Below are 26,260 nucleotides of genomic sequence, written 5' to 3' on the forward strand. Positions count from 1 at the left end.
TTATAAAAATAATGATTATAATAATAATAATAATAACAATAATAATGATGATAATTATAATAGTAGTAATAGTAATTACTATTATAGGAGCAAGGTTATAGGATTATAGGAGCAAAATATGTAGTTGTACAAAACTGAAACTTCAGACGTTAAACTGAAGAACCGAATCAGAATAAAAGACTAGGGAAACGTCTGGACCTGCTGGACCCCTGACCGGGTCGGCGGTACCAACGGCCCCGTAAACACTGGACTTTAGTGGACCCTGATGTGTTGAAATGTGTTTTTAGTTCAGAACATCCGGCTGGCTCGTGTCCATCAGCTGATCAACGTCATGTCCTTCTGCGCAGCGTCCCACCGGGTTTGGATCCAGAACCGTCCACCCGGTACCGTCTCCACCGACCCCTCTGACCCGGTACCGTCTCCATGAGTGAACAGGGATGAGACCCGTGGAGCAGCAGACGAACTCCTCGTTCCAGCGGACAGTTCTGAAGAACGACTCCCCGCACCAGTACCTGGAGGTGCAGCTGTGAGTCCTGGTTCTGGTTCTGGTTCTGTTCTGGTCCAGGTCTAACGGTTCTGTCCACCAGGGTTCTGGTTTAACGGTTCTATGTGTCCAGGGTTCTGGAGGACCGGTCCACCAGACTGACTGCAGTGGAGCTGAAACATTTCATCCTCACGGGCCTGAAGATTCTGTACGGAGAGGTGAGACGCTTTTCACAATAAAAGCCCAGGAGATCTGTACGGAGAGGTGAGCAGCCTCCGGGCCACTGGGCCAGAACCTGGGGGGTGATGTCAGAGCTGGGGGCGGGGCCAACCCAACGCCTCTCCTAAAGCTTGATTTAAGCTTCTGCGTCACACCAACGCCGAGCCTACGCCGTCACCGTGACGTCCTCGTGAACCTTCGGACTTCTCCGTCACTCCATTTCTCCGCGGTGCAGTTCCCCCCATGACCGCTAGTTATCGATCTTTTCCTGAATGGTTTATCCAACTTTTTCCGGTCACAGTGAATCAAAGAGATAAGGACAACTATATAAACCAAAACAAAATAAATCACATATAAACGAAGAAAAGAGCCCTGAAAGTTCACGACTGTTTCAAACCGGAAACCGGAAATGGGTTGCTACCAAGAGAACCAATCACAACCCTCTCTGTTTGCGTTTGGTCTGCGTCGCCTCCACGCAGAGTTACAGTTTTCGGGAGGTGCACCTCACTGACGCCGTCAGTGACGGTGTGTGGTCTGCGTCGACGCGTACCACACGCCGTAGGCACGGCGTCGTTTTGACGCAGAACCAGAACTCAGCCTTAAGCGAGTTTTCATAGACAGTGAATGTCAGCTGGACGGCTGTGACCCGTGACGATGTTGGTGTGAATCCCCGGTAAAGGTTAAAACTCCTCATGTTTTCCAGGTGGGAGCGGCGCTGGGCGTGGACGTGCTGCGCTACGATGACGAGCGTCTGACGGGAATCCTGCGCATCGGCAGCAGGTGAGACCAGAACCAGAACCAGAACTAGAACCGTGAGTCAGACCTGGTAGGAATGGGTGATATTTTACCGTTCACGATTTACCGTCAAAAAAATTCCCAACGGTAAGAATTTGTCATCTCGGTAAAAACGATAAATTCCCGTTGATGATGTTTTTGTTAAAGATGATTTATGGTTCTGCGTTAAATCGCAGCGTACCCTACGCCGTAGCTCTGCTGCGATTTAACGCAGAACCATAAATCAGCCTTAACAAACATGGCGGATCTGAGAGCGAGGAGCTCGTCGTTAAACGAGGCTCCAGCTCCGTTATCTGGAACTGGTTTGGATAAAAAGAGAGACGAGGAGCAAACATCATCTATTATGTGCAGAGTCTGCAAAAACAGTGAGTGCAAAGGACGGCAATACAAGTAATTAGTGCCACGGCTGCGCCAAGAAGCTCCTGCAGGATAACAATAGTTCCTCTGGCGCAGCCGTGGCACTATTGTTATAAACTTCAAAACGGAGGGAAACTTCTCTTCTCTCCAAAACACCAAACAGTTTTTTCCTAAGATGTAAACTTTTCAAGATATGAGCACTCAAACGAGGACTGGAAATCACTTTTTTGTCAAATCTAGAGTGCGGGTGTCGGTTGCTAGAGTGGGAGAAACAGTAAAAAAAATAACCTGAATTTTTATTTGTAACTCGAGCTCACGGCCAAACCGTAAAAAGGAGACCAATAATCTTTGGTCAGAATGTAGTCATAGGTGTTGGGATTCATAAAATGTGACTTTGACAGGCGGGGTATGCACAAAATTTAAACAGGGGGGCTAGAGCGGCGCTAATACCTGTCTCAGTCCCCATTCACTGTAATGTAATGAAAAGTTTTCTTCAAAAGAATCTCACTCTGTCTTTGCACTGAGCTTACTCATTTACATTTTAAGGAATATCTGAATAAAATTAAGATTGTCAGAATCTGCCGGGTTCTGTGTCTCTCACGATGTGTTAGTTTTTTGGCTACGAGCTACGGTTTGATCACAAATCTGAGTGATTTGAGACCTTGTCAGAAACCAAAATCTGGGTTTTTCTCACAGCAGAACAGGAAGGTTTTGAAGAGAGGTTCTTGTTGCCGGGGCAACCAGAAGTCACTGCTGACTCATTCAGCCAGAACTGGTCACATGACTCTTTTTATATATATATGTATATTTATATATATAATATATTATATAATAATGATCGTGATAAATGTTTTAGTCCATACCGCCCATCCTTAGTTCCATCATGAATGTTTGTGTTTCAGCGGGGCGGTGAGGCTACGTAGCGCGCTAACGCTGCTGGGCCGCTACCAGAACCAGGACTGCTGCTTCAGGATCCTGCAGGTCAGTTCCTGTCCCCTGTTGCATTGTGGGTAGTAACTGTGGTGCATTGTGGGTAGTAACTGTGGTGCATTGTGGGTAGTAACTGGTGCATTGTGGGTAGTAACTGGTGCATTGTGGGTAGTAACTGGTGCATTGTGGGTAGTAACTGTGGTGCATTGTGGGTAGTAACTGGTGCATTGTGGGTAGTAACTGTGGTGCATTGTGGGTAGTAACTGTGGTGCATTGTGGGTAGTAACTGTGGTGCATTGTGGGTAGTAACTGGTGCATTGTGGGTAGTAACTGGTGCATTGTGGGTAGTAACTGTGGTGCATTGTGGGTAGTAACTCTGTTGCATTGTGGGTAGTAACTGTGGTGCATTGTGGGTAGTAACTGGTGCATTGTGGGTAGTAACTGGTGCATTGTGGGTAGTAACTGGTGCATTGTGGGTAGTAACTGGTGTTTCCTCCAGGCGTCTCCGTTCCTGCTGGCACTGACTGGAAACAGCCGGAACCTTCGTCTCCGCTGATCCGGAGGCTCCGCCCCTTTTCTCCATGTGGAGGCGTGTCCTGTTCGGGCTCCGCCCCCCCTCCTTGTTGGCCCCGCCCCCCCGGCGCCGGCTCCACGCGGGCCAGCGCGCCGCCCTCTCCAGAACCTTCTCCCCCCGGGACCTGGAGCTGTTCGCGGCGCTAACGGGCGACGCTAACCCGCTGCACCTGGACGCCGCCTACGCCGCACGCACCGCCTTCGACTCGCCCATCGTGCCGGGCGTGCTGCTCACGGGCCTGATGGCGGCGCTGCTGGGGACCCGGCTGCCCGGGCCCGGCACCGTGCTGCTGCACCAGGAGATCCGCTTCCCGGCGCCGCTGTACCCGGGGGAGGAGGTGACGGCCGAGGCCGAGGTCCGCCGGGTCAAGATGGCCTTCGCCTTCATCGCCGTGTCCGCCTCCGTCAGGGACAAGCTGGTGATGGAGGGGGAGGTGGTGGTGATGGTGCCGGAGGGGAGGGGGGTGACTGTAAACTAATACAAGTAAATGCACTTATTTTCATAAAGCACATTTCTACATCTAGAAAGATGCTTTATGAAAATAAGTCCATTCACTTGTATTAGTTTACAGTCTTGAACATCCAATATGGCGGCGACGTTAACGTATCAGCAGCTCCGTGGGAGGAGGAGGAGACGTGGATACGTGGGTGATGATGATGTTGATGATGAAGATCTGACAACTTCTGTTTACTTTCGTGTGTTTGTCTGTTTAATTTTTTTCTTGTTGAATAAAGATTTAGTTTGAAATCTGTCGTCTGCTCGTCGTGGCCGCCCCTCTGACCTCACTTCCTGTCTCCTAAGTGGGCGTGGCCGCCCCTCTGACCTCACTTCCTGTCTCCTAAGTGGGCGTGGCCGCCCCTCTGACCTCACTTCCTGTCTCCTAAGTGGGCGTGGCCGCCCCTCTGACCTCACTTCCTGTCTCCTAAGTGGGCGTGGCCGCCCCTCTGACCTCACTTCCTGTCTCCTAAGTGGGCGTGGCCGCCCCTCTGACCTCACTTCCGGTCTCCTAAGTGGGCGTGGCCGCCCCTCTGACCTCACTTCCTGTCTCCTAAGTGGGCGTGGCCGCCCCTCTGACCTCACTTCCTGTCTCCTAAGTGGGCGTGGCCGCCCCTCTGACCTCACTTCCGGTCTCCTAAGTGGGCGTGGCCGCCCCTCTCCCCACATCGTTTTGGAACATACAAGTAACACTAAATAAAGTACAACTTTCTTCCAAAAAGACTTGAATAATAAAAATAACAGTATTATTAAGCAAAGAAGCAAGTTTTATTTTAGTTTTAAACTTAATTTTATCCGTTGGGAAAACGATGAGAGCCAAATCTGGCGAGAGTGTGTTGCTCAGACAGAGACAGGTCTCAAACAAAGTTCATTTTCTCCTAATCTGTCGGTCTGAAAATGTCCATTTTGGTGTCAGAATGTTCAGAAGGTTTGTGGCTTTTGAAAAATGGGTCCCGTATTTACTTAGGTTACTATGGGGCGAAGGAATTGGTAATAATCTGTGCTCACGTTCACTTTTCCCATAGGACTCAATAGACTCAGGACCTGCTGCTCTCCTAAGGGGGCGGGGCTAGGGGAGGGGGCGGGGCAGTCACGTGATAGATACAGGAAACCAAACCGGAGTGGGGGTGGAGTTTATTGAACGTCTCTGGTACGGCGTAGCCGTGGCAACAGAGCCTGCACAGCACCGCAGCACCGCCACCCGCACCGGCGCTCTCCGCCCTCGCCGGGATGGAGACGCCTCCGTCCCCACGGACCCCACACGGGGGACCCCCGTACGGACCCCCACACGGGGGACCCCCGTACGGACCCCCACACTGGGGACCCCCGTACGGACCCCCACACGGGGGAGGGGGGATTTGTATTTTTGGTTGCGTTTTCTCGTTTTCTGCGCCATTCTTCAGCAAACGGGACTCGAGTGTGTGAAGTTTTCCGGCAAGATTTTCGACGTGACGACTGCGCGCATGGGACGGAGGGGGGCGTGGGCGGGGCTTAAAATGAAGGCATCTGATTGGTTCTTTCCCCCCTGCCAATCCTCTGGTCCTCTGACCAATCCGTTTCATTCGGTGCGCAAAAAGCGGATTGGTTAGTTTTTACAGGATTAAAGCTGTCAGAGAGGTCGGAGGTTTTTCATTATTCTCTGGCTACTCTCAGGATGGAAGGAACATTTCACCCAGCATAACAATAAATGTTTTTGAATACGATCACAGACTATACCTTTAAGTAATTTTCAAGCAGAAAATCTGTACTTTTACTTAAGTACAATATTTTTGTACTTTTTCCACCTCTGCATTAGCAGGACAGTGATTGGCTGTTCCAGCTGCCAATCAAAAGACCACACCCTTAATATTACGTAACCATGGAGACAGAGATGATGACGTCATGAAGAGAAGCTTTTACTTTGAAAGAGCTTTGGAGAAATGGATGGATGTACAGATAGATTGAGGGGTAGATAGATGGATGGACAGATGGAGGGTATGGAGGATTTTTAGTGCCAAAATTAAATAAATAAATTAATACATAATTAAATCATTCATTATTTAAAATGGGAATTAAATATATAATTAATTCATTAAATTTGTCATTAATTAAATAATTAATTATATACTGAAATAATTAAATATATATTTTTTACTTAAAATGAATTGTATTTTAATTAATTAATGACATTTAATTCCCATATTAATTAATGAATGAAACATTTAATTAAATGTTTCATTCATTAATTACAATGAGAATGAAAGATATCATGAATTAATTAAATGTGTCATTAATTAATTAAACAATGAAATACTAAAATAATTAAATATATTTTTTTACTTAAAACGAATTGTATTTTAATTAATTAATGACATATTTAATTCCTATTTTTATTAATTAATGACACATTTAATTAATGAATGATATATTTGATTCCCATTTTAATTACTGGCACATTTAATTAATTAATGACACATTTAAATAATGGATGATATATTTAATTCCCATTTTAATTAATAACACATTTAATTAATTAATGACACAATTAATTAATTAATTAATTAATTACACATTTAATTAATGAATGATATATTTAATTAATGAATGATATTTTGAATTCCCATTTTAATTACTGACACATTTAATTAATTAATGACACATTTACTTAATGGATGATATATTTCATTCCCATTTTAATTAATAACACATTTAATGAATTAATGACACATTTAATTAATTGATGATATATTTCATTCCCATTTTAATTAATTCATAACACATTTAATGAATTAATGACACAATTAATTAATTAATTAATTAATTAATTACACATTTAATTAATGAATGATATATTTAATTCCCATTTTAATTAACAATTAATTAATGAATTATGTATGTATTTATTTATTTAATTTTGTCATTCCTCCCTAGTAGGGATGAACTGATGTTTACCTGCAGTTCTAGTTTACCTGCAGTTCTAGTTTACCTGCAATTCTCCTCCGCGCCACCAGGCGGCTCCGCTGCTGCAGCTTCTCCACATCCTTGTTATTGACAAACCAGCAGCAGCAGCAGCTTGACAGCGACGCTGATCAGAGACAGAGATCAGCTGGTTCTGGTCCTGGTTCTCCCCCTGATTCCCGGTTCTCCTCTGGTCCAGAGCTCCAGGTCCCCGGTTCTACCCCCGGTTCTCCCCCTGGTCCAGGTCCCGGCATGTCGGGCCCGGCCCCCCCTCACCCCCGCCGGCTCCAGCTGGACGACACGGAGCCGCTGACGGCGCTGATCGAGGCCAGCCAGAGCCTGCACAGCCACACGGTGAGTCCCGGGTAGGGTCCAGGACCAGGTCCTGGGTCTGGACTAGGTCCAGGATCTGGTCCAGACCCGGGCCGGGTTCCAGGGACCGGGACAGGACGGTTCGGGTCGGTTCTTGTAGTTGTTGTGTGGGTGAATGGTTGCTGGTTCCATTATCGGACAGCTGACCCGCTGATGAAGCAACTTCCTGGAAACTGCTGGAACCAGAGGAGACAGAACTGTTTTAGTATTTTATTTTTTTTTTTGTGTACATTTTTAATATATATTTTAATATATCATATATTTAGTTTATTAATACATATATATATTATTTTTTTTTAATTATTAGGCTCAGAAATACTTTTTTTTTTAAACTTTCTAACTTGTCTGCATATTTATTAATGGTTAATACCATGTTGGTAAGAAAAAAAAAATATATATATATATATATATATATATATAGATATGTGTATGTGCATTTTAATAATATATAATATATATTTTAATATGTCATATTTATTTTATTAATATATCTATCTATCTATCTATCTATCTATCTATCTATCTATCTATCTATCTATCTATCTATCTATCTATCTATCTATCTATCTATCTATCTATCTATCTATCTATATATATATAAATAAATGTGTGTATTTGCATTTTTAATATATAATATATATCATATATATTTTAATATGTCATATTGATTTTATAAAAAAAAATATATATAATTTTATTATTTTTTGTATGTGTATATATATATATATATATATATATATATATATATATGCATTTTTAATATATATTTTAATATATCATATATTTAGTTCATATATTTTTTTATCTTTTTATTTATTTTTTATTATTATTATAACTGACAAAGTGTTTTTTTTTGTTTTTTTTTGTTTATTGATCCAGCAGATTTGACCCCCCCGGTCCGTTAGTCCAGGACTATTGACGGCCATCACCCCCCTTAACCCCCCCTTAACCCCTTTAAATCCTCAGGAAGGACGTGGTTGCGTAATCGTAATGATTGCATTAGTCTGAGTTTCTGCCTCTAAGTTTGTGTTTCAGGGATTAATTGAGCAACAGCCTGATCTCAGAGTGAAACCGCTTCAGCTTTAACCGCGGCAGGAAATCTCACAATGACACAGCAAAAGTTTAGTTTTTACACTTAAAAACGTCATTTTGTCAAAGACTTGTCTGATTATAGAAGCACAGTTAGCTCAGACTGCTGACGGAAACACAATAATATTCACCTGAAACAAACACTTGCTGCTCCTAAATCTGACCCTTTTCTACTAGAATTAAATTCTCTCATTAAATCTTTTTATTTGATAAACAACAAAAAAGCAATATATTTTTAATCAACTATGAAAAGTTTTTCCCTGTATCCTCTGACTAAACCTTTTTATTTATAACTGTCTTGACCTTTCCTTATTGTTTTCTATGTATCTGATTCTATTCCTCATACCTGTTTTATTTATTTATTTATGTATTTATTTTATTCTCTATTTACTTACTCATTATTATTATTATTATTATTATTATTATTATTATTATTATTATTATTATTATTATTATTATTATTATTATTATTATTATTCCTACTAGATATTTTTATAATTTACTTCATTGTATTTCTGTTCCACACTGTTGTAAACCCTGTTGAAAAAAATATTGACCTGGACCTGGACCTGGACCTGGACCTGTCCAGACCTGGTCCAGACCCGGTCCAGGTCCAGACCCGGTCTAGACCTGATCCTGGTCCAGACCTGGTCCTGGTCCAGACCTGGTCCTGGTCCAGACCTGGTCCTGGTCCAGACCTGGTCCTGGTCCAGACCTGGTCCAGACCTGGTCCTGGTCCAGACTCCCCCCCCAGATCCAGATCATGAGGTTCTGCTGCTAAAAATACCGTGACGTGAACAATCAGGTCTTTCTTCTCCGTCGGCCGCGGAGACGAGTCCTAGTTAGATTAGAGTTTATAACTCAGGTGGACAGACGTCCTCTGTCCTGGACCGTAACCATGGAGACCACGGAGACCACGGAGACCAGCTGTCCTGGACCCGTAACCACGGAGACCAGCTGTCCTGGACCCGTAACCACGGAGACCAGCTGTCCTGGACCCGTAACCACGGAGACCAGCTGTCCTGGACCCGTAACCACGGAGACCACGGAGACCAGCTGTCCTGGACCCGTAACCACGGAGACCAGCTGTCCTGGACCCGTAACCACGGAGACCACGGAGACCAGCTGTCCTGGACCTGCCTGTCCTGGACCAGCTGTCCTGGACCCGTAACCACGGAGACCAGCTGTCCTGGACCCGTAACCACGGAGACCAGCTGTCCTGGACCCGTAACCATGGACAATTAAATTTTATTTATATAGCGTCTAATACAACAGATGTCTCTAGCCCAGGGCTGGGCAGTCCTGGTCCTCAAGGGCCGGTGTCCCTGCAGGTTTTAGATGTTTCCCTGCAGGTTTGAGATGTTTCCCTGCAGGTTTTAGATGTTTCCCTGCAGGTTTTAGATGTTTCCCTGCAGGTTTGAGATGTTTCCCTGCAGGTTTTAGATGTTTCCCTGCAGGTTTTACATGTTTCCCTGCAGGTTTTAGATGTTTCCCTGCAGGTTTTACATGTTTCCCTGCAGGTTTTAGATGTTTCCCTGCAGGTTTTACATGTTTCCTGCAGGTTTTACATGTTTCCCTGCAGGTTTTAGATGTTTCCCTGCAGGTTTTAGATGTTTCCCTGCAGGTTTTACATGTTTCCCTGCAGGTTTTAGATGTTTCCCTGCAGGTTTTACATGTTTCCCTGCAGGTTTTAGATGTTTCCCTGCAGGTTTTAGATGTTTCCCTGCAGGTTTTAGATGTTTCCCTGCAGGTTTTACATGTTTCCCTGCAGGTTTTAGATGTTTCCCTGCAGGTTTTACATGTTTCCCTGCAGGTTTTAGATGTTTCCCTGCAGGTTTTAGATGTTTCCTGCAGGTTTTAGAGGTTTCCCTGCAGGTTTTAGATGTTTCCCTGCAGGTTTTACATGTTCCCCTGCAGGTTTTAGGTGTTTCCCTGCAGGTTTTAGATGTTTCCTGCAGGTTTTAGATGTTTCCCTGCAGGTTTTAGATGTTTCCTGCAGGTTTTAGAGGTTTCCCTGCAGGTTTTAGAGGTTTCCCTGCAGGTTTCAGATGTTTCCCTGCAGGTTTTAGATGTTTCCCTGCAGGTTTCAGATGTTTCCCTGCAGGTTTTAGATGTTTCCCTGCAGGTTGTAGATGTTTCCCTGCAGGTTTTACATGTTTCCCTGCAGGTTTTAGATGTTTCCCTGCAGGTTTTACATGTTTCCCTGCAGGTTTTAGATGTTTCCCTGCAGGTTTTAGATGTTTCCCTGCAGGTTTTAGATGTTTCCCTGCAGGTTTTAGATGTTTCCCTGCAGGTTTTAGATGTTTCCCTGCAGGGTTTAGATGTTTCCCTGCAGGTTTTAGAGGTTTCCCTGCAGGTTTTAGATGTTTCCCTGCAGGTTTTGGATGTTTCCCTGCAGGTTTTAGATGTTTCCCTGCAGGTTTTACATGTTTCCCTGCAGGTTTTACATGTTTCCCTGCAGGTTTTACATGTTTCCCTGCAGGTTTTACATGTTTCCCTGCAGGTTTTACATGTTTCCCTGCAGGTTTTAGAGGTTTCCCTGCAGGTTTTAGAGGTTTCCCTGCAGGTTTCAGATGTTTCCCTGCAGGTTTCAGATGTTTCCCTGCAGGTTTTAGATGTGTCCCTGCAGGTTTTAGATGTTTCCCTGCAGGTTTTAGATGTGTCCCTGCAGGTTTTAGATGTTTCCCTGCAGGTTTTAGATGTTTCCCTGCAGGTTTTAGATGTTTCCCTGCAGGTTTTAGATGTTTCCCTGCAGGTTTTAGATGTTTCCCTGCAGGTTTTAGATGTTTCCCTGCAGGTTTTAGATGTTTCCCTGCAGGTTTTACATGTTTCCCTGCAGGTTTTACATGTTTCCCTGCAGGTTTTACATGTTTCCCTGCAGGTTTTACATGTTTCCCTGCAGGTTTTACATGTTTCCCTGCAGGTTTTACATGTTTCCCTGCAGGTTTTACATGTTTCCCTGCAGGTTTTACATGTTTCCCTGCAGGTTTTACATGTTTCCCTGCAGGTTTTACATGTTTCCCTGCAGGTTTTACATGTTTCCCTGCAGGTTTTGGATGTTTCCCTGCAGGTTTTGGATGTTTCCCTGCAGGTTTTGGATGTTTCCCTGCAGGTTTTAGATGTTTCCCTGCAGGTTTTAGATGTTTCCCTGCAGGTTTTAGATGTTTCCCTGCAGGTTTTAGATGTGTCCCTGCAGGTTTTAGATGTGTCCCTGCAGGTTTTAGATGTGTCCCTGCAGGTTTTAGATGTTTCCCTGCAGGTTTTAGATGTTTCCCTGCAGGTTTTAGATGTTTCCCTGCAGGTTTTAGATGTTTCCCTGCAGGTTTTAGATGTGTCCCTGCAGGTTTTAGATGTTTCCCTGCAGGTTTTAGATGTTTCCCTGCAGGTTTTAGATGTTTCCCTGCAGGTTTTAGATGTTTCCCTGCAGGTTTTAGATGTTTCCCTGCAGGTTTTAGATGTTTCCTGTAGGTTTTAGATGTTTCCTGCAGGTTTTAGATGTTTCCCTGCAGGTTTTGGATGTTTCCCTGCAGGTTTTAGATGTTTCCCTGCAGGTTTTAGATGTTTCCCTGCAGGTTTTAGATGTTTCCCTGCAGGTTTTAGATGTTTCCCTGCAGGTTTTGGATGTTTCCATGCAGGTTTTAGATGTTTCCATGCAGGTTTTAGATGTTTCCCTGCAGGTTTTAGATGTTTCCCTGCAGGTTTTAGATGTTTCCCTGCAGGATTTAGATGTTTCCCTGCAGGTTTTAGATGTGTCCCTGCAGGTTTTACATGTTTCCCTGCAGCTTTTACATGTTTCCCTGCAGCTTTTACATGTTTCCCTGCAGCTTTTACATGTTTCCCTGCAGCTTTTACATGTTTCCCTGCAGCTTTTACATGTTTCCCTGCAGCTTTTACATGTTTCCCTGCAGCTTTTACATGTTTCCCTGCAGCTTTTACATGTTTCCCTGCAGCTTTTACATGTTTCCCTGCAGCTTTTACATGTTTCCCTGCAGCTTTTACATGTTTCCCTGCAGCTTTTACATGTTTCCCTGCAGCTTTTACATGTTTCCCTGCAGCTTTTACATGTTTCCCTGCAGCTTTTACATGTTTCCCTGCAGCTTTTACATGTTTCCCTGCAGCTTTTACATGTTTCCCTGCAGGTTTTAGATGTTTCCCTGCAGGTTTTAGGTGTTTCCCTGCAGGTTTTAGATGTTTCCCTGCAGGTTTTAGATGTTTCCCTGCAGGTTTTAGATGTGTCCCTGCAGGTTTTAGATGTTTCCCTGCAGGTTTTGAGATGTTTCCTTCATTGCACCATGATACAAGTGACTGTGTCATCAACAGAATTGTGAAGCCCTGGATGGCAATCTGATGACGATGATTAATTAGAATTAATTAGATTAATTAGGGGGCGCAGGCAGGTGGAAGCAGCAGCGGGATGACCGGGGGGGGGGGGGCCTGATAGCAGAACGCCCGCCCTCCAAATCTACATTTAGATACTCTAGGAACTACGAGTAAACCTGCACTCTGAGAGCGGAGAGCTATGCCAGGAACATAAGGCACTATCAGGTCTTGTAAATACTGCGGAGCTAAGCCGTTTTGGGCTTTATATGCAAGTAATAAAATTACCAGCTGTCCTGGACCTGTAACCACGGAGACCAGCTGTCCTGGACCTGTAACCATGGAGACCAGCTGTCCTGGACCTGTAACCACGGAGACCAGCTGTCCTGGACCTGTAACCACGGAGACCAGCTGTCCTGGACCTGTAACCACGGAGACCAGCTGTCCTGGACCTGTGACCATGGAGACCAGGGGCCTGTACTACGAAGCGGGATTTGGGGTTAGCGAGGTAACTTCAGGTTTAACCCTGGGTGTTCAGGACTACGACGGTGGTTCACTTCTCACCGGGGCACATCGCCATGGTAACTTATGCTGAACCGCTAACCTGCTCCGGAGCAGGTTATGTTCGAGATACAGATCGCCGGGTGTAAAAGCACCGCCCACTGACCAATCAGCTCTCTTGGAAAATGGCATGCCCTTTCGAAGAGAATCCAGTGGAGCTCGGTGCGTGGATCGTGAGAGGATCCCTCCGATCTTCTTCTTGTCATTCTTTTTTCTGTTTGCTGCAAGTAATGTCAATGCTATTTCATTGTGCTTTTGTATACTGATATCATCCTAAAACAGAGAGTGATAGAAACACTAAAGCCTTGTACTTGTTGTACTTCTAAGATATGAAAGTGAGCCTACTTACCGCTTTGAATTATGTTTTTATATTTATTTTTTATTTGCTCCCATGTGCGTTTCACTCCGCTGGGGTTGCAGCTGAAGGAATGAGGCTACAATTGTCATACACGCCATACGAATACATCTAAGCAACACATGCATTTAACAGAATAGACAACTGTAATTATAGTCAGATCTACTTATGCCCTAATGATGGGGCAGTGATGTTTATATCCCTATGAATTTACACATTTATACAGTCAGCGATCTTTTGCCAGCTGTCTTTCCTGCATTTTGCAGCTGCAACTGTGTTGCTTTTTGCCTGTATTATATGCCTATACTCATCATATTTCCGTAAAATTATTGTTTGCTCTTCGCTACTGAAATAAGCGGCTCTGACAGCGGACTTCTCCATGCTTGCGATTGGTCATGCGCTGAAAACACTGCCCCTTCTATGTGCACGCGCTCATATCCAGATTGGAGAAACCTGGGTTGATATACCGAGTTGATAACCACCGTCGTGTGACCGCTTAGCGTGATTGCAATTGTCCGGGTTAGTGAATCTGGATAAGGAAAAGATATCCTGGGTATGTTGAACTTGCTTCGTAGTACAGGCCCCAGCTGTCCTGGACCCGTAACCACGGAGACCAGCTGTCCTGGACCCGTAACCACGGAGACCAGCTGTCCTGGACCCGTAACCACGGAGACCAGCTGTCCTGTAACCATGGAGACCAGCTGTCCTGGACCCGTAACCACGGAGACCAGCTGTCCTGGACCCGTAACCACGGAGACCAGCTGTCCTGGACCCGTAACCACGGAGACCAGCCTGTAAACATGTTTGTTGTTGTGTTTCAGGAGTACATCATCCGGGTCCAGAGGGGCGTGTCCTCCGACAACAGCTGGCAGGTACGTCAACCAATCACCTGTTTTCCTGCTCCGCCCCCTTTCACACTGTTTTTTTTAATTTAATTTAAATTTTTAAATTTTTTTTATTTCGTTTTTTTTTATTATTTTTGTTTGTTTTTTGTTTAGTTTTTTTTCCTTTTATTTGTTTAAATAAAAAAATAAAATCTTTTTTTTAAATTAATTTTTATTTTAATTTTTTTATTTTACTTTTTTTGTTTTGTTTTTTCTTTTTTTTAAATGTAATTTTATTTCTTTTTTTTGTGTGTATACATGATCGTGGAATTATTCTATTCGGATTTAAAATCGGAACAAACCAGCCACTTCGGAATCCAGTTTAATTCGGAATGGCCATTTTCATTCGGAATTAGGTGTTTACTCATTTTAAATCGGATTTAATTTTAATTCTGAATTAACCTTCCCATGTAAATGTGCTGCATGTTTGTGTTGCAGGTCGTCCGCCGCTACAGCGACTTCGACGTCCTCAACAGCAGCTTGATGGTGAGTCAGTTCAGACCACATGACCCGGGTCTCTGGTCCAGGTCTCTGGTCCAGGTCTCTGGTCCAGGTCTCTGGTCCAGGGTTCCATGCATACACATATATACGTCATGGATGTATTATAGAGCTGGATGGGAGATTGAAAATAGCCTCCCATTCATTTCAATGCATTCTGCTCAGCGGCACATACGGCGAAAACATTTCTGACTTCCGGGTTTACTTCCGCGTTAACGGGCCCATAGAGCATGCTCAGTTGAGTCACCTCCCATGATGCTCTGGGGCCTCCCATCATGCCCCGGGGCAATGACGCGAGTATTAATATAATATGTATTAATATAATATATTAATTAATGTATATTATTACATGTATATTATTACATATATTATTAATGTATTAATATAATATAATTACATAATATATATTAATATAATACATCCATGAATGCACGGACACGGCTGTGACGTCAGCCGTGACGTCACGCCCAGAAAGAGACTTTTCTTTGACTTTTCTGGCCGTTATAAAACATTTTTGACGGATATAAAGTCCATGACTTAAAAATATAGAATACAAAGATTAGTAATTGCCGGTGATTCCAGCTGGAGGTTCCTGTGAACAGTTTTAGAGGCTTCTCTTTTACTATTGCGGTCTATGGGAAAAAAGCTTTCTGGGCCCAATGGGATTTTCTGTTGCAGTACCGCGGCTGGCCACTGGGAAAAATCGGCGCGCCCTCTGAGCGCGAGATTCGGGGGCTGATATACGTAGACGTCTCATAGACTGACGCTGCCTATTGGAGCTGACGTTCAGCGCGGCCGCCATCTTGGATGGGTCTCCAACGGCCCCAGTGCATTTATTCCTACTGAGGAAGGTTTTATCCCCGACTACAATCATCCATAACTCCCAGAGTTTTCCCCCGATTTTCACACGGTTTGGTTTGTTACAAACGGCAGAGATTTAGTTCTGATACAGGACGCTGTCACACATTAAAAATACGTACATTTATGCTGGAAGACTTTGTATTATGCTCTTTAACAAAGACATATGGTATGGCATATTGATAAATGTATAAATTAATTTTATATTTTAATAAAACAAGTTTGATTGTTTATTTTAATTTATTTGAAGGGGAGAGGGGTGTGTTGTATGTATTTATTTAGATTTATTTTTTCTTTCTTATTAATTTTATTTATTTTTATTTAATTATTGTTTTGAAAAGTTAAAAAAGGGGAAAATATTAATATTTCTATTGTTATTGTACTTTTTTTTTGTCTTACTTCCCTCAATAAATATATGTCTTTGTTTTGATATTTTTATTAGGGGGTAAGGCCCAGTTGAACAGGAATAAACAAATAAAGATATACAGTCTACCTCCTTTTTTTTTTTTTTTTTTTTATTAAGAACAGAACAAAAAATCCACACAAAATAATGACAAATACATGAAAATTATTATATTCTTATATATAAGTAATATTTAAGTATTAAAGCTAAACAGTATGAATTAAAAAATAGATGAATAAAAAGGGGGAGAAAAAAAGAAAGCAAAAAAAAAACAAACTCCAAAAACAAAAGAAAAGTAAATAAAAAGATAAATAAAAAGGAGGAAGAAAGAGAGGAATGAGAGAAGAGAGGGGGGGGGGGGGGATCCGTCAATCAGGAGGAGGGACTAGAGAGAGTGAAAGAATGTAAGAAAGGGAAGCCACTTATTATAAAAGTTGTTACAACTACCCTTCAGTGAATATCTAATCTTTTCCAGCTTCAGAAAAAACATGGGGGTAAATCCACAAAGAATAGATTGCGCCCGCAAATAGCGCTGTGAATTGCGCTGCATTAGCGCCCGCAATTTACCCCGCTTTAAGGTCCTATTCACAAAAGATTTAGCTCTAATGATATACCGGAGCAAACACGCCCATAAAGTTTTGCAGCTGAGTGCAATTTGCACTTGTCTCAGTAAGTGAGCGGAGCTGTTTCCAGTGTCTCCATATTTCAGCACACAGATTGGTCCATAATGAAAACTGCAGAAATAAAAAATAAAGCGAGTGAAAATAAAACGCTGTGAGGCGCAAGGGCGCAATTTCCACTGGGAACAGGGGGGACATGCCCCCCCACTTTTCAAACTCATGCTTTTGATCTGATTGTCTACAGTCATGTCTGACTGTAGATTTCACCCTTAATATCATTCAGTATCACACAGGCTTGAATGATATTGAAGAGAGAGAGAAAAAGAGCTGCAGGGGGAGTGAGGAGTGAGTTTGCGCGGAGTTAATACATGCTTCTGACAGACGGTATTTGCTCCACTATTTTTGCGTGTGGCAAATAGCGCTGGCCTTTGTGAATTAGGCGCTTTTTGCAATGAGGCTTATTTGCATAGAAAGGGGGCAATTTTGCGCCGAATGTATGAATATTACCTAATTTGCATGCATGCAAATGGCACCGGCGCAGACTGCCACTATTTGCTTGGCAGCGCAGTTTGTGGAGCAATTCGCCCTTTGCGGGTGCTTTGTGAATTAGACGCTCTCTTTTTGTCTCATTTGCACCGGTTTAGCGGCCGCAAAAGCCGCGCAATCCTTTTGTGGATTTGGCCCATGGTGTCGTTGAGCCACTGAGTTCTAGAGGAGCCTTAGTCGACTTCCAGTGGAGAACAAGGTGGCGTCTTGCCAGTAAGGAAGTAAAAGCCAGAATGTCTATTTGGTTTGAAGTAAACCGGCCATGGTTCCTCTGGGAGCTGAATACGGCAACATGGGGGGAGACTTTTGTATTCACCGAGAGTATTTATGACATGGTGTCAAAATAATTCCACCAAAAGCGAGAAAGTAGTGAGCAAGAGTAAAACATATGGGTTAAATTGCAGGACGAGGCATGACATTCGTCAGTGACACTGGGATAGATCTGTGAGAGTCGAGCTTTAGAAAAGTGGACTCTAAACAGAACTTTAAACTGTATAAGTGTAAGACGAGCGCAGGATGAACTTTTGTAATTTTTTTAAGAGCAGCGTCCCACCAGTCATCCTCCAAGTTTAGATCCAGTTCATCTTCCCAGACAGCCCTAACTTTAATAACTGGAGAGAGATCGAAAGACAGAAGGTCATCGTAAACCTTAGAGATCAGTGATTTTTGAAGTGGATCATGGTTTAACCTCCCACTGTAGAGTCGGCGGAGAGGATGGAAAAACTGGAAACAAAGCTTTAGCGCAGTGTCTAATCTGAAAGCAGGGCCGCCGCAAGGGGTGTGCGAACCGTGCGACCGTTTTTTTTTTTTCTTTTTTTTTTTTTTTCAATTTTTTTTTTTTCAATTTTTTTTTTTTCGTTTTTTCCCTTATAAATATCAACAGTCACGTTCCATTACAGACCTAAATGTGTACTAGTCTGTGCATATCAATAAATATATGTGCAATGATGCGCGTGTCTGTTGTTTAACACAACTGCGTCAGACCAAGCGCAGACACAAGCTGCTCTGATCCAGACGGTGGAGTTGGAACAAACTGTCACACATGTCGAGAGAACGAGACAGATTCAGGAAATTTCCATCAAGGGAGGAAAAAAGAAAAAAACTAAAGAAAATGGAAGAGTTTAAAGCCTCTCTGAAAGGCTCGTTTGATAAATTTGTTACAAAAATCACCGATCCGACCGGGTCTCAAGCAGCCGTGGGGCCCCGCGTCGAGGCAAGAAATGATGATGAGGCAGGGGAAGGTATCCAGTATTTTGATCATTGGAGAGTTAAAATTGCGCATATAGACACCCGATCCGACCCGAAAAACCCCAAAATTTCGAGGGCCCCCCTAGCCATTTCGCACAGGGCCTCGCAAATCTCCCAGGCGGCTCTGTCTGAAAGTATCGAAAGAGATGAGAAGGCAGGAGATTAAATTCACCTGAGAGATCTGCAAAGCTGCGAAAGATACCATCCTTGTAAAGATCTCCAAAACTTTTCAGGCCTTTATTATGCCATATGAGAAAGGTTGAATCTGTAAGCGGAGGTCGAAATAAATGCATGACTGTGCCTCCAATTTACACCAGGGCATATTCACCGATTTGAACCAAAATGAAATTTTTTGAATATGTGCTGCCCAATAAAACAGTTGGAAATTGGGAAGTGCCAGTCCGCCATTGAATTTACATCTCTGAAGTGTGGATTTGCGGATTCTAGGAGCCTTCCCACACCATAAGAAGTCAGAAATAGTTTGATCAATTATTTTAAAAAAGTGTTTTGGTAAGAAAAGCGGAGGATAATGGAACAAAAATAGAAATTTGGGCAAAATGTTCATTTTAACTGCGTTAATTCTTCCAGTTAACGAAAGAGGTAAGCTTTTCCATCTATGGAGGTCAGATTTAATTGTAGACATTAAAGGTGAGAGATTAGCAGAAAAAAGAGAGCTTAACGTTCTGGTTACGTTGATCCCAGGATACCTAAAGCCGGAAGGACTAATCTTAAAAGGGATATCTGACTGTACGAGCTGTGATGTCATTGATGGGATAGCATTCACTTTTAGATACGTTCACTTTATAGCCTGAGAAAGACCCGAATCTCTGGGAAGCAGATAAAATTGAAGGAATGGAGAGGACAGGATCCGAGACATCAGCGTAAAGTGACGTGACAGCTTAAAATAAATATATCTCTGTAACTCCAGTGTAGTTAATTTAGCCTGGAGTGAGGAGACCCATCCAAGATGGCGGCGAGGCTGGATTACGTTCCAGCACGTCATGAGGCGTCTACGTGTACAGTATGTGTCAATGGTTCCATGTTGACCTGTTAAAGTGGTGCCACTCTAACTCCGCCCCTAACTCCGCCCCCTAACTACGCCCCTAACTACGCCCCTAACTCCGCCACTCTAACTCCGCCCCCTAACTCCGCCCATAACTCCGCCCCCTAACTCCGCCCCCTAACTCCGCCCCTAACTCCGCCCCCACTTATGAACGTCACAGTTAACCGTTTTAGTTTGGGGGACTCGCCTTGTGTTTACATTTTAGTGATTAGATTAGATTGTCCTTTATTTCTCCCTCAGTGGGAAATTCTTTGTGCAGCAGCAGTAACTTAACACACATGCAGGGAAAGATTAATGTCCAAACATTTCAAATGTTGAGGACTAGTGAGGACTAGCGGAGCTGAAACTGTGACTAGCGGAGCTGAAACTGTGACTAGCGGAGCTGAAACTGTGACTAGCGGAGCTGAAACTGTGACTAGCAGAGCTGGAACTGTGACTAGCGGAGCTGAAACTGTGACTAGCATAGCTGAAACTGACTAGCGGAGCTGAAACTGTGACTAGCGGAGCTGAAACTGTGACTAGCATAGCTGAAACTGACTAGCGGCCCCTGTAACTCCGCCCCCCCAGGTGTGCGTTACCTCTCTAACTCCGCCCCCTAACCCCCCAGGTGTGTAGTACCTCTCTAACTCCCCCCCAGGTGTGCGTTACCTCTCTAACTCCGCCCCCTAACCCCCCAGGTGTGCAGTACCTCTCTAACTCCCCCCCAGGTGTGTAGTACCTCTCTAACTCCCCCCCAGGTGTGCGGTACCTCTCTAACTCCCCCCCAGGTGTGCAGTACCTCTCTAACTCCCCCCCAGGTGTGTAGTACCTCTCTAACTCCCCCCCAGGTGTGTAGTACCTCTCTAACTCCCCCCCAGGTGTGCGTTACCTCTCTAACTCCGCCCCCTCCCCCCCAGGTGTGTAGTACCTCTCTAACCCCCCCCAGGTGTGCGTTACCTCTCTAACTCCGCCCCCTCCCCCCCAGGTGTGTAGTACCTCTCTAACTCCGCCCCCTCCCCCCCAGGTGTGTAGTATCTCTCTAACTCCGCCCCCTAACCCCCCCCAGGTCTGTAGTACCTCTCTAACTCCGCCCCCTCCCACCCAGGTGTGCGTTATCTCTCTAACTCCGCCCCTTTACCCCCCCAGGTGTGCGTTATCTCTCTAACTCCGCCCCTTTACCCCCCCAGGTGTGCGTTACCTCTCTAACTCCGCCCCCTAACCCCCCAGGTGTGCGTTATCTCTCTAACTCCGCCCCTTTACCCCCCCAGGTGTGCGTTACCTCTCTAACTCCGCCCCCTAACCCCCCAGGTGTGCGTTATCTCTCTAACTCCGCCCCCTCCCCCCCAGGTGTGCGTTACCTCTCTAACTCCGCCCCTCTACCCCCCCAGGTGTGTAGTACCTCTATAACTCCGCCCCTCTACCCCCCCAGGTGTGCGTTACCTCTCTAACTCCGCCCCTTTACCCCCCCAGGTGTGCGTTACCTCTCTAACTCCGCCCCTTTACCCCCCCAGGTGTGCGTTATCTCTCTAACTCCGCCCCCTCCCCCCCAGGTGTGCGTTACCTCTCTAACTCCGCCCCTTTACCCCCCCAGGTGTGCGGGATCACCCTGCCCCTCCCCCCCAAGAAGCTGATAGGGAACATGGGGCGGGACTTCATCGCGGAGCGGCAGCGCGGCCTGCAGTCCTACCTGGACCACATTACCCAGCATGCCCTGCTGTCCACCTGCCTGGCGGTGAGGAGGTTCCTGGACCCGGAAAACTACAGCTGCAACTACACAGGTGTGTAACAAACTACACAGGTGTGTAACAAACTACAGCTGCAACTACACAGGTGTGTAACAAACTACAGCTGCAACTACACAGGTGTGTAACAAACTACACAGGTGTGTAACAAACTACACAGGTGTGTAACAAACTACACAGGTGTGTAACAAACTACAGCTGCAACTACACAGGTGTGTAACAAACTACAGCTGCAACTACACAGGTGTGTAACAAACTACAGCTGCAACTACACAGGTGTGTAACAAACTACACAGGTGTGTAACAAACTACAGCTGCAACTACACAGGTGTGTAACAAACTACAGCTGCAACTACACAGGTGTGTAACAAACTACAGCTGCAACTACACAGGTGTGTAACAAACTACACAGGTGTGTAACAAACTACACAGGTGTGTAACAAACTACACAGGTGTGTAACAAACTACACAGGTGTGTAACAAACTACAGCTGCAACTACACAGGTGTGTAACAAACTACAGCTGCAACTACACAGGTGTGTAACAAACTACACAGATGGGTAACAAACTACAGCTGCAACTACACAGGTGGGTAACGACAGGCAGGTGGAAGCAGCAGCGGGATGACCGGGGATGGGGGGGGGGACCGGGAACACAGGCCAGAACGCAGCTCCTGAGGCTCCGGCCTGCAAACATGCACAAAAGAGAAAAAAGGGGGGCCGGCACAAGAAACTACAGGAACGATGGACAAAAATGATAGCTATGAGATATTTATAATAGATAAAAATGGAGATGGAGAAGAGAGACAGGGAAGAGGAGAGGAGAAGAAGGGTGAGAGGCACCGCCCAGCGGATCATGTCGGTGCCCCCCTGCAGCATAGGCCTATAGCAGCATATCTACCACCAAGCTATATTTGAGACTAACTATTATAGTCTTGTTCTATAGCTGCAACTATGACTACTGACTCTAACACACTAGAGTTTACACTACCTAGAGATTTACCAACACCAGCTAGAGGTTTACTAAACACTAACTATAAGCTTTACTAAACAGAAAGGTTTTAAGTTTAGTTTTAAAGGTGGAGGTGGTGTCAGCCTCCTTAACCCAGATTGGAAGTTGGTTCCATAGTAATGGTGCCTGATAGCAGAACGCCCGCCCTCCAAATCTACATTTAGATACTCTAGGAACTACGAGTAAACCTGCACTCTGAGAGCGGAGAGCTCTGCCAGGAACATAAGGCTCTATCAGGTCTTGTAAATACTGCAGAGCTAAGCCGTTTTGGGCTTTATACGCAAGTAATAACATTTTAAATTGGATTCTGAATTTTACGGGTAACCAATGGAGCGACGCTAACACTCTAGAGACGTGGTCGTTACCACGGCAACCTCTCTTTCTCCCCCCTCTGTTACCACGGTAACCTTTCCCTCTCTCTCCCCCCAGAACTCGCCCTCCAGCAGGTCTCCATGGTAACCCCTCCCTCCCTCTCTCTCCCCCCAGAACTCGCCCTCCAGCAGGTCTCCATGGTAACCCCTCCCTCCCTCTCTCTCCCCCCAGAACTCGCCCTCCAGCAGGTCTCCATGGTAACCCCTCCCTCTCTCTCCCCCCAGAACTCGCCCTCCAGCAGGTCTCCATGGTAACCTCTCCCTCTCTCTCTCCCCCCTCTGTTACCATGGTAACCCCTCCCTCTCTCTCCCCCCAGAACTCGCCCTCCAGCAGGTCTCCATGGTAACCCCTCCCTCTCTCTCTCCCCCCAGAACTCGCCCTCCAGCAGGTCTCCATGTTCTTCAGGTCCGATCCAAAGTGGGAGATTCTGGAGCCGCTGAGAGACGTCGGTAATTAATTAATTGATTTAGTTTATTTATTTAGTTAATTTATTAATATATAATGGTATAATATAATTAATTGATTTGTTCCTCCAGGGTGGAGGATCAGGAAGAGATACTTCCTCGTCAAAAACAAGACACAGCCCAAGGAACGGTACCTGCTGAGCTGGGTGAGAAGGGGCGGAGCCTAACGGGGAGGGGGCGGGGGCTCGAGAGTAGGGCTGGGCGATATGGACCAAAAGTCATATCTGGATATTTTCTAGCTGAATGTTGATACTCGATATATATCCATATTTTTTCTGTGCCATAATTGGGGTTTCCCCCAAAGCATTATAGCATAGCATCTCTGTTAGCATCTCTGTTAGCATCTCTGTTAGCATCTCTGTTAGCTTCATTTTTTTCTGATCAAACCCTTAAAAAAACAGTCAGTTTTAATACAAAGCCTCGTGCCAAATGTCACACAGGTTCCTTTATTAACAGAGGTCTGCACAATATCAAAATGTATAAAACAAATGAAATCAAAATAAACTGCCTGCATATATAGAATAAAAATGCTTCTTGAATAAAATCAAACAAATATCCCTTTCCTGCATAACAATTAAATTAAAATACACTGTGCAATTAATACAATGTAGACAGTAACAGGCAGACTTTTCCACTGAGGTTGACAGTTGTGCAAATAACAAAACATTTGTGCAAATCTCAAATAAAACATTCAAGTCAATTTGTCACAAAATAAGCTATATCAACATCATTAAAAAAAAAAACGATTTAAACGATATTGTCTCGTACCATATCACGTTTGAAAATATATCGATATATATTAAAATCTCGATATATCGCCCAGCCCTACTCGAGAGGGGGCGGGGCCTAACGGGGAGGGGGGCGGTCGAGCTGGGAGTGGGCGGGGCAAACCTGGGAAGGGGCGGGGCTAATGGTGTGGGAGTGTATGTGGGCGTGGCTAATGGTGTGGGAGTGCCTTGTACGTGGGAGTATCTGACTCTCGTGTCAAAAGTCGTAATTAATGATCTTCTCCCTTTCTGGTCCTGGTTCCTGGTCCTGGTCCTGGTTCCTGGTTCTGGTCCTGGTTCTGGTCCTGGTCCTGGTCCTGGTTCCTGGTCCTGCAGGTGGATCTGGGTCCGGATAAGTTCCTGTCAGACAAAGACCTGCAGTCGGCCCTGAAGCTGCTGACCCTCCTCCCGGTACGTAGAACTGGACCCTCATACTGGACTGAACTGGACCCCTAAAAACCTGGACCTCCATAGTAACCTGACCTAACCTACTACTACTACTACTAATAATAATACTGCTACTACTACTATTGCTAGTACTGCTACTGCTAATACTAATACTATTAATGCTACTACAACTACTACCATCACTATTGATATTACTACTACCACTGCTAATGCTATTTCTACTACTACTACTACTACTACAACTACTACTGTTACTACCAGTAGTAGTTGTATCAGTAGCACTAGTAGTATTATTACCAGTAGTAGTATCACGTAGTGGAGGAATAAAGTATCCCGACAACCCCCAATAAGAACCTAACCTACTACTACTACTACTACTACTAATAATGATAATAATAATAATACTACTATTACTGCTACTACTACTACTATTATTATTAGCGCCACGAGGCATCTATTGTTATCCTGCGTGTTTTTTATTTTTCATTTTCCGGCCAGATTTCGGAACCCAGGCGCATCATATATCAAAACGTGTGTCTCAATCGGGAATAGTGTGCTATGACTTTTGGTGTTGAAATTCCCATTTTCCCCAAAGTTATTCCCAAAAAACGGCCAAAAAAACCCATTCAAAGCGGATGGGAGGAGGTAAAAAAAAATAATTCACCTTTTTTCTGAGTCACCTAGCTCTCTCAGACCTGCACGTAGAAATGTCATTCAAACTTCAAAAGGGAGGGAAACTTCTCTTCTCTCCAAAACACCAAACAGTTTTTTCCTAAGATGTAAACTTTTCAAAATATGAGCACTCGAGCGAGGACTGGAAATCACTTTTTCGTCAAATCTAGAGTGCAGAATGTCGGTTGGTAGAGTGTGAGAAACAGCAAAAAATAACCTTAATATATGTTATTTGTAAATCAAGCTCACGGCCAAACCGTAAAAAGGAGACCAATAATTTTTGGTCAGAATGTAGTAATAGGTGTTGGGATTCATAAAATGTGACTTTGACAGGCGGGGTATGCACAAAATTTAAACGGGGGGGGGGCTAGAGCGCCAATACCTGTCTCAGTCCCCATTCACTAATGTAATCAAACGTTTTCTTCAAAAGAATCTCACTCTGTCTTCGCACTGAGCTTACTCACTCATTTTAAGGAATATCTGAATAAAATTAAGATTGTCAGAATCTGCCGGCTTCTGTGTCTCTCACGATGTTTTTGTTTTTTTTTTTGTTTTTTTGTTTTTTTTTTTAAGGTTTTTTTGGGCTCTAGTGGCCCTTTATTGAAGATGCAGACTGGAAAGGGGTAGAGAGAGAGAACGGGGGAGACACGCAGCAAAGGTGCGCGGGCTGGATTCGAACCCGCGACCGCTGCAGGACGAGGACTGTAGCCTCAGTATATGGCCCACTGCTTAACCCACTGCGCCACCGAGCGGCCAACGATGTTTTCGTTTTTCTGCAACGAGCTACGGTTTGATCACAAATCGGAGCGATGGGTGGTGCAGTGGGTTAAGCAGCGGCTCATATACTGAGGCTACAGTCCTCCTGCAGTGGTCGCAGGTTCGAATCCCGGCCTGCGCACCTTTGCTGCATGTCATCCCCGATCTCTCTCTCTACCCCTTTCATATCTGCAGCTTGAATAAAGGGTCACTAGAGCCCAAAAAAATCTTTAAAAAAAAACAAAAAAAACAAAAACAAATCGGAGTAATTTGAGACTTGTCAGAAGCCATAATCTGGGTTTTTCTCCCAGCCAAACCAGACAGGTTCTTCAGTGAGGTTCTTGTTGCAGTGGCAACCGGAAGTCAGACCTTTGACCTTAGCTGACCCCCAGTCCTGCAGCCTCACGGCTGGGAACCTGGGAACGCACGCACGCACGCACGCACGCACGCACGCGCGCACGCACGCACGCATGCAGTAAATACA

The 26,260-nt window shown here is 44.6% G+C and overlaps 2 protein-coding genes across 3 annotated transcripts in view; both read left to right on the plus strand.

Moving 5' to 3' along the window:
- Window positions 1-437: 437 nt before the first annotated feature.
- Window positions 438-3,861, plus strand: rpp14 (ribonuclease P/MRP 14 subunit). Of its 2 annotated transcripts, XM_061728338.1 has the most exons (5): window positions 438-526; window positions 618-702; window positions 1,407-1,483; window positions 2,758-2,836; window positions 3,285-3,490. In XM_061728338.1, exons 1-5 carry the CDS (start codon window positions 438-440, stop codon window positions 3,339-3,341), a joined length of 387 nt encoding a protein of 128 aa, XP_061584322.1. In that variant the 3' UTR covers window positions 3,342-3,490. The 2 variants fall into 2 exon arrangements, with proteins under 2 accessions (XP_061584322.1, XP_061584321.1); XM_061728337.1 differs by lacking the exons at window positions 438-526; window positions 618-702; window positions 1,407-1,483 and having other exon boundaries at window positions 2,743-2,836; window positions 3,285-3,861.
- A 3,026-nt stretch (window positions 3,862-6,887) lies between these two features.
- Window positions 6,888-26,260, plus strand: part of pxk (PX domain containing serine/threonine kinase) — a 39,751-nt gene continuing 20,378 nt past the window's right edge. The window contains exons 1-7 of the mRNA XM_061728339.1: window positions 6,888-7,145; window positions 14,307-14,357; window positions 14,808-14,855; window positions 21,176-21,362; window positions 23,081-23,158; window positions 23,246-23,319; window positions 24,277-24,351. Coding sequence (XP_061584323.1) covers window positions 7,044-7,145; window positions 14,307-14,357; window positions 14,808-14,855; window positions 21,176-21,362; window positions 23,081-23,158; window positions 23,246-23,319; window positions 24,277-24,351 — 615 coding nt within the window. The 5' untranslated portion in view covers window positions 6,888-7,043. The remainder of the gene's footprint in view (window positions 7,146-14,306; window positions 14,358-14,807; window positions 14,856-21,175; window positions 21,363-23,080; window positions 23,159-23,245; window positions 23,320-24,276; window positions 24,352-26,260) is intronic.

Source organism: Cololabis saira, chromosome 8, assembly GCF_033807715.1.
Source record: "Cololabis saira isolate AMF1-May2022 chromosome 8, fColSai1.1, whole genome shotgun sequence".
NCBI classification, from domain to species: Eukaryota; Metazoa; Chordata; class Actinopteri; order Beloniformes; family Belonidae; genus Cololabis; species Cololabis saira.